Below are 9163 nucleotides of genomic sequence, written 5' to 3' on the forward strand. Positions count from 1 at the left end.
TTCAAACATATGCATCCCATATTCTCTTACTTTCTCTCTTTCAACAGAAACAATAAATAGAATAAATCATGTCTTAATAGACGCATCACATACATGGCATATATACAAAAGATATTTGAAAAACCTAACACAACCATTTTGCATGAACTTATTTACAATATACTAGTTAAAAATATATCAAAAGAATCATGTAATAATTTTTGCATTTCCATCTCTTCAATATGCATGCACCTATGATAATTAAGTACATGGTTTTGTACACAATACCCTACTAATAATCAGTACCTAAGAGATGGATAAGAAAGTCTTCATAATGTCCACTTGTATCTGAACGAACTGCATGTGTTAATGGTTTTCCATATTGACTATAATATGCTGCTTTTATATGCACCATGTCAATCTCAGTCCTTGTCACAATTACCCTAATTAGTCTACGATCATCAGTTCCAATGCCCTTCATTGACTTGCGCAAAAGCTGCAAAGGTATATACAATAAATTGCATCATTCGAGTATAAACCCAACCAGTAATAATATTTTGAAAAGACTATTGGTGTTAAGTTGTAACTTGTATAAAGCAAAAACTATTAACATGTGTCGCACGACACGTGTCGGAGCAGCATGTGTCGGTATCCGACAATTGTATAACATCCGTACGACACATGTTGAAAAAATTAGACAAATGTCAGACAAGTGTCAGAAAAGTTAGTGTCATAAGAAAATGTTTTTTATATGTTTCGACACTTGTTGAATCGTTGTCCGACATCCGTATGACACTCATACAACACGTGTCATATAATGTAGACACTATTTTCAGAAATATATATATTTTTTTTTTCATCATCACAGCTTATATATTTTTTTGACCAAATCTCATACACTTCTGAAATGATTAAACATATTTTGAAACAATAATATAAATGAAGAATTAAAATATTAATTTTGATTAGAATACTTTAAATTCTTTTAATGATAGATGGATAAATGAAACTCAAATATTATCATATACATAGCGGTGTCAATGTCGATATTTTAATATTATTAATGTTGGAGTGTTTGTGTCTGTGTCTGTGTCGGGTCGGGTGTCCTTATCGAAATTTGTGCTTCATAATACAAAAATACATGAGGTCTATAGATGAAAATGAATTATAAGTCATTAGTGAAAAAATATTCATTTAGACATCACCACACCGATTGTAATTGCTCACATCTTTTGTGATATGAGTTTAAATGCAAAATCCCTCTACTATGTTGTACATCATACTATTCTTCTTTACTATAAATGTAATTTTTATCATTTTTTTTTGTATTAATTTGTATTATCTTTAATCATTAATAAAATTGATTTTTATAATTCATAATATATAGTATGAGAGCTTTTTTTTAAAGAGTGTTTTAATCCTTGAATAGTATATTGTAAAGTGTCCACTAGAACGGAAGAAAGGGACAATCCAAAAGAATAAAAGAATAGAAGACCCAAACTCCCCGTGAGACAAGACATGCCATTAAATTTAAAGGAATAATGATCGATACATATTTCGTTTATGACAAGTGTTCTCAAGAGAAAGTTTTAGATACTAAAATCTAATAAATGACTCATATTCATGTAGACTTTATTCTAATTATAAATACCTTTTACTTACTGTAGTTATAGTCACTGACATGGAAATTTGAGTGTTTATAGGTATCTCATTTCCCCACTATCAGAGTAGAAGGATATTCAAATCTTTAACAAAGTTTTCTATCACATCATAATTTATCCTTTTTACATGAATCAGAAAGATCAACCTAACATCATTTGACGTTGTCTCTGGAATCATTCCTTAACGTTTCTACTCTTTTCACTTTGATGGTAGATTTTCACGACGGCATACTCACTAAATTCTAGATGTCACATCATCAAAAGTTACGTCGCTCAAAACTCTAAAGCCATAATGGTAGTTACATTTCTTAGATGATAATTATTGCACACCTATTCCTAGGTCAACATCCCTAAATGATATACCCTACTTAACAAAAGGAAAGACCGAAAAAGACTAGTAAATCTCATGACACTATTACGAAGAAAAATTGAAGAAATTGAAAGGCCAAGAAAGACCGCGATAAATTCCAAAATGAATCCTCCGCGAACAAATTCAAATTTAATAGCATGAAGTTCAAAGCACTTATAGAAAAATATATTGGATTAAAAAGTCATGCCCCATTTTCCTTGGCCCAAGAATGGGGGATACCGTTCTGGATTGGGAAAATACCCAATGTAGTATGACCCAATAAAAGGAAAATCCAAAATATTGAGGGTCCAAATGCCCCACGAGACAAGATAAATCGTCAGATTCGGGGGCTCATGATCAATACATATTTTTCTCTAGGATAAGTTTTACCAAAGAAAGGTTCTAAAGAATAGAATCCTATAACCTAACTATAAAATCCTCACAAAGGTCTCATATTTAGGCACACAATATTTTAACTCTAAATACTACTCACAACAGTCTTTGACTTGGGCATCAGAATTTTTGGAGATACTCTAACCGTCGGATCAGAGCAAAAGGATACCCATAGTTTTAATAGAGTTCACCATCCAAACATAATTCAATCCTTTTATGTGAATCAAGAAGGTCCATTTAGGATCACACAATTTTTTATATTGTTGTCCCCTATCCTACATTGATCCAACAACTTCGTCTTCTTTTTTCTTATAGATTTTTTTGTACCGTTGTTGACCTCTGAGCTTCAATCCATGAAATCTTGAGTTGCTCCACTATTAGTACATCTACAACTAGATTCCATTTTTTTTATGTGCATGCAAGCGATGGTCCAAATTCAGTCATTTTTACACCTAAATTGAATGATTCTAACTATCCAGCATGAAATCACTCCATGTGTAAAACCTTAGTAGTAAATAAAAAGCTAGTAATCATCGATTGATCTAATTCATTTCCTAATTCACTCGATTTGAACAAAGGTGTGGGGGAAATATGTCATCATCTATTATATTAATTGATCATGAACTGGGTCTCTGATTTAATTACTTAAACTATCATTTTTCAAGAAAGGTTTATTGATGTTTGGGTTCTCCTTTCTTTCGTCTTTTTAAAACTCAGCCTGATTATAGTTATTTACATACTTTTTGATGTGTGTGTTTTGTTCACTTACCTCAGTTTGAACGAAATAAGCTTGGAGCACAGTCTATTCAATGTGCATTTATGGGGTATAACAACTCTCATAAGGGTTTTGTGTGTTATGATGTGTCTAATCACCACTTTCGAGTTTCTAGGAATGTTACATTTTTTGATAATCAATTTATGTTTCATTCTCTTCCTCCTGTCACAAATGAAGTTGTTATTCTTCCTAATTTTTCTATTATGCCTCGATCTATAGAACGTTACAAACCAGGAATCACATATGTCAGACAACGTAGAAAACAGGTTCCCACTGCCCCTCCCGACACAGATCCGCCACCTGATCCTGAACTGGTCAAACAACGACGTTCTAGTCGAATATCTAAAGCACCAGATAGATATTCACCAGATAGGTATGATTCCTCACATACTTCTCTGACCGCCTCACTGTCTAGCATATCTATTCCTACTTGTTATGCACAGGCTGTTAAAGACATGCGTTGGATAAAAGCAATGAATGAGGAACTTCAGGCTCTTCAAGAGAATTTTACATGGGATATTATCTCTTGTCCCTCTGATATCAAACCCATAGGCTGCAAATGGGTGTATTATGTGAAACTGAATTCTGATGGGTCTCTCAATCGTTTCAAGGCTCGATTGGTTGCCTTAGGAAATAAGCAGGAATATGGAATTGATTATGATGAGACATTTGCACCGGTTGCCAAAATGACATCTGTTCGTACAATACTCTCCATAGCTGCTTCTAACGGGTGGTCTCTTCATCAAATGGATGTGAAAAATGCTTTTCTTCATGGTGACCTAACAGAAGATATTTATATGACTCCTCCTCAAGGTTTATTCTTGTCATCTAAGGGTGTGTGCAAGCTCAAATGCTCCTTATATGGTTTGAAACAAGCGCCTAGAGCATGGTATGAAAAATTCCGCTCAACTCTACTTGGGTTCTCCTTTACTCATAGTCAATATGATTCTTCTCTATTTATTCATAGAACTTCTACTGGAATTGTCCTACTTCTTTTGTATGTTGATGATATGATTATTACTGGTTCTGATCATGCTTCGATTCAAAGCCTTAAACAACAGTTACAAGAATCATTTCATATGAAAGATCTTGGTAATTTGCATTACTTTCTTGGTCTTGAGGTTCATTCTACATTTAAGGGCATATTCCTCCATCAACACAAGTATGCCACATATTTAATTTCTATGGCTGGTCTACAATCGGCTAATACAGTGGATACTCCTCTTGAGGTTAATGTTAAATATCATCGTGATGATGGTGATCTCTTGCCTGATCCCTTATTGTATCGTCAACTCGTGGGTAACCTTAATTACCTGACTATTACTCGCCCTGACATATCTTTTGATGTTCAACAAGTAAGTCAATTCATGCACTCTCCTCGTCATCTTCACTTGGCAGTAGTTCGTCGCATAATTTGCTACCTGAAGGGAAGCTCTCATCGTGGTTTATTCTTTCCCACTGCAATTGCTCCTAAACTGAGTGCTTATATTGATGCCGATTGGGCAGGATGTCCTGATACTCGACGATCTGTCACTGGTTGGTGCATGTTTCTTGGCTCTTCATTGATATCATGGAAAAGTAAGAAACAAGCGAGAGTTTCTAAATCTTCTACTGAATCTGAGTATCGTGCCATGTCTGCTGCCTGTTCTGAAATAATTTGGCTTCGTGGTCTTTTGGCTGAACTTGATCTTCCTCAAATAGAGCCAACTTCACTTTATGCGGACAATACAAGTGTCATCCAAATCGTTGCGAATCCTGTTTTTCATGAACACACCAAACATATCGAAGTTGATTGTCATTCGATCCGTGACGCATATGATGACAGACTAATATCACTTACTCATGTCAGTACTCAGTTGTAGGTTGCAGATATTCTTACCAAAGTTGTTTCGCGTCCACGTCATCAGTTTCTTGTTAGCAAATTGATGCTCATTGACCAACATCATCAATTTGAGAGGGGATGTGAATAGGAATTAGTTTATTCATAGATTAAGGATTTGTTCCTAGAATAAGGGAAACAAATCAGAAATTGATTTGTTCTCATTAAATGTAATTAATTAGTGTAATTACTTGTATAACCCTAACCTCTATATATACCAGAAATAATAATGAGAGAGATATCAAACCTATTTTTCTGACATATAGATCTTTACATAACTATGAAATATCTTTGTCTATTTTGTGGAACTTTAGGTTAGATCATTTATCACCTACTAGAACCACTAATATGTCACAATTATATCCCTCTATTATTACTAAAATTAAAGTTGTTTTTGACATTTCCCATTATTCTAGACAAAAGAAAATGCCTTAGAGTTAGTAGTTTATAGCTTAAATAAGTTAGTTAATTCCACTCCTGTGTTGTACACCATAAGAAACCAAATAAAAAGGTATATTAATGCAAATGAAAATACAAACATTTACCTTAGCAAAGTACATGTTAGAGTCAGTTGCACATCTAAGTATGGTCAATAAACCTCGCATAAAAGATCCAGATGTTTCACTCTTTATTGCCTTCATGACAAAATATGAGTTGGACTATGCACAAATAATAAATGTGAAATAGAAAAATTATCCCATATATATATATATATATATATATATTACCTTATCTAATGAGTTTCCAAATGAGGCAGTGTATGCAGAACTAACTGCAGCTAAATGTGTAGTACTTCTTTCAGTAAAGATTCTTATAAACGTTTTCTCATCAGTTCCTATTTTCTTCTCCCCAGATTTATATAGTTGTTTAGCATCTTCTTCTACCATTAGATGATCAAATTCTGGGCCTTCATAACGTGGTGTAGTTATATATCCAAGCAACAACTATTCAAATATTAAAGATTAGTATGCAAAAATCTTACACACTCTAGGAATTTTTAGAGATGGGGAATGGATGAAGCACCTTCTTATGATCACCACTAGTTTGATTTTCAATGTCACGCTCAAGAGGAGAATGATAATTTGAGAGATAAACTTCTTTTAATCTCCTTAATTGTGATGGTGTACGAGAACATATTATTTCTGTAGTTGCTTGATTATCAACAACCGATGAAGTTAATGCACTCCTTGTTATTTTAGCATCTCTTGTTGGTGGATCATGCAACCAAAGTAACAATGCTTTCTGAAACCATTTAGATAACAAACGAAATAAGCAACATACTAGAATGTTTTTTGATGAGTATTTTGTTTATACCTTGAGATGGCCACGAATCTCTGAAGATAAACGTTTGGAAAGTGGTTCAGAATAGGTAGTTTCATACTCTTGTTGAATAAGGGAACGTTGTTCTGAATTCCTGTGAGCAAGGATTTGAATAACCCTTGTTGTGTCACACCCAAGACCTGTAACAGATAATCATGAGAATTTCCTCAGCCAAGCAAATTCAAGATGTGCCTCTACAATCTACATGATAATCATGGTGTGATTCAAACATGTAGTGCATCGTGTTACAATGTTAGAAAACGTTTAAATATCAAAATATGCATGTTTTTGTCGAAGTCATTGTGAATCCAAACTTGCACTACATCATGTTACAATGTTGGAAAACATTAAAATATCAAAATATACGTGTTTTTTTTTATGTGCATGGATAATTAAAAATGCAAACCTTTGAAAGCTTTGTGCAACTTTTTAGCATCTTCACGAGGGGATGGTATCGTAGGAGGTATGGTTAAGGTTGTCATTGTATATATTTTTCTTGTGTTTTTTTTTGTTTCTTAGAAAAAAATAAAATGAATTCTAGTTGTATCTAATTAACTGGAAATGTGTCAAGTATTGTTATTACAAATTTTTCATCATTATCTATTGGATAATGGAGTTTCGAATAAAATACAAAATAAATCTAACTAAGGCCTAATCTGCTAATGGAGTAATATTGATGTTTTTATATGAGCTTAAATTTCGGACACAAAAATGGGTTTTAGCTAATTTTAAGGGTGACAATCCACTAATATAGCCAACTATAACAATGATTTTGAGGTGCTCATTACTCTAAAGTTCCGTAGATCCTTTTAAAATTTTAAAATTTACCAAGTTTTTGTTTGTTGTTTATGTATAAGAAATATATAGAATTTGTTTTTTTAACAAAAATATTGTTGTGAAAATCAAGGGAATCAAACACGCTAAGAACGGGGATATGTAGGACAAAGAATAAAATTAACTACACTAATCATTCTCAAGTAATAATAATACATCAACTAATGTGAATATAAAATATGGGATAGCAAGAACATGGTAAAAAGACGTGAATTAACACACAAAAAATTGTTTATTTATTTAGATCTAAAATGATCTACTATGGAGAAGAAAATATTTCTTCAATCCACTATCGATCAATAATCTTAGTCAAGAGATTGCAAGTTCATAAGAACATCACCTAGTTTCTTCTCATTTGTGACTCAATCTCTCATCATCTCAATAAATAAATAACTCAATCTCAAGGCATTTAGAAGTATTTTCCAATCCTTAAATAACCCTTAAAGATTAACAAACTCTTAGACCAATAAATGCTAAGAAGTTCTCTTTTTATCTCTCTAAACTTCTCTCTCTAGAAAACATTTCCTCTCTTAAAAAAGAGAAAAAAAATACTTAAATGTGATTCACATCTTGACATTATGCCTCATACAAGTAGGAGTGGCGAAAAATATAGATTACACAAACTTACCTGCACCTAACGCATCAGGCGGAATTAAAAAAAAACTATTCATATCTTTCTTCACAATAGATATTTTAAGACATACAACAACAAATCTCCATCTTGCCTCAAATTGACGGTGATGTAAATTTACCCATCAATGACTTACAGTTCATTAAAAGGTTGAATCATTCTTCGAAAAAATTGATAAAGTCCCAGTAATGTTAAACCTTGACCTAGGTAATGACTTAGTGAACACATCTTTCACATTGTCTTCGAAAGAAACTTTCTCCATCACAATATTTTTCGACTCAATCATGTCTCTAATAAAGTACAAACTGATTTCAGTGTGATTTATCCTCTTATGATACACTTGATGATTAGTCAAATAAATTGCAAATTGATTATCACAATATATCTTCACACATTTTTGGATAATTCCTAACTACCTAATAATTCTTCTTAATCATATGGCCTTCTTGAACACTTCAACAAGGTTAATGTACTTTGATTGAGTTCTAGATAATGCCACACTGGAATATTGGTTTTCCTTCCGATTAATAGTCATCCCAAACAATGTAAAAATAATGAATTTTCTTATAGAAATTTGTATCCAAACCCAAAAAGACCTCAATGTTTCTTCTAATTATTATTATTTCCATTTTTGTTTTTTAAACAAAATCTAACAAATATTTTTTAATTCCCATATTTTCTACATATACCATATCTACATATCCCTCCAAATCATTTTTCCTATGATCTTATTTTATGTACTTCAAACCATCATATAATAAATTATTCAAATACCTCAATACCCACTTCAAAGTTTCTCAATGAACTCGGTCCATAAACCGACTTACTATGATAATTTCATATGATGAGTTTAATCTACTCTAAATCATATCATACATGATGCTTTAAACCAAACTTTAATAGGGAGTATTCTCCATCAACATCTTCTCTTATTTGGTTTGAGGATATTGTATAGTATGATGAACCAAGGGAGTGTTGGTACTTTTAGAATTTATCATTCTACATCTCTTCCATTCTTTCTTCAAGTAACTAGATTGAGACAACAAAAGTTCACTCAATTTTGCAGTTTCTCGTGATATCCACCATTGGGATCATATTACAACTCAAGATTATAATGATTCAAAATAGCCATAAAGACCTTCATGGAACAATGTTTTATCACAGGAGGAAAGATTTTGCTGTAATTAATTTCCTCCACCCGAGTAAAATCCTTTGGTATAAGCCATAAATTATAATTTGGCTCTACAATCCTCTGGATATCTTCCTTCTTCTTGAATATCCACTTGCTTATAACCCTATCTTATCTATTATATAATCTTTTAAGCTTCCAAGTATGGTTCTT

At 32.6% G+C, this 9163-nt stretch overlaps 1 protein-coding gene across 1 annotated transcript; it reads right to left on the reverse strand.

Annotated features, from left to right (window-relative positions):
• Positions 1-271: 271 nt before the first annotated feature.
• LOC127093510 (annexin D5) lies at positions 272-6838 on the reverse strand. Its single transcript, XM_051032452.1, has 6 exons — positions 6763-6838; positions 6351-6496; positions 6060-6278; positions 5765-5980; positions 5582-5671; positions 272-475 (listed from the first exon to the last, which is right to left on the reverse strand). The coding sequence occupies exons 1-6, from the start codon at positions 6836-6838 to the stop codon at positions 272-274; spliced, it is 951 nt and encodes a 316-aa protein (XP_050888409.1).
• Positions 6839-9163: the final 2325 nt, after the last annotated feature.

This window comes from Lathyrus oleraceus, chromosome 6 (genome assembly GCF_024323335.1).
Source record: "Lathyrus oleraceus cultivar Zhongwan6 chromosome 6, CAAS_Psat_ZW6_1.0, whole genome shotgun sequence".
NCBI classification, from domain to species: domain Eukaryota; kingdom Viridiplantae; phylum Streptophyta; class Magnoliopsida; order Fabales; family Fabaceae; genus Lathyrus; species Lathyrus oleraceus.

Coding starts and splice junctions, on each gene's coding strand:
- LOC127093510 (XM_051032452.1), bottom strand. CDS start 6,838: ATGACAACCTTAACCATACCTCCTACGATACCATCCCCTCGTGAAGAT. Junction 6,279..6,350: donor AGATTCGTGGCCATCTCAAG/GTATAAACAAAA, acceptor AAATGGTTTCAG/AAAGCATTGTTACTTTGGTT. Junction 5,981..6,059: donor CTAGTGGTGATCATAAGAAG/GTGCTTCATCCA, acceptor ATATTTGAATAG/TTGTTGCTTGGATATATAAC.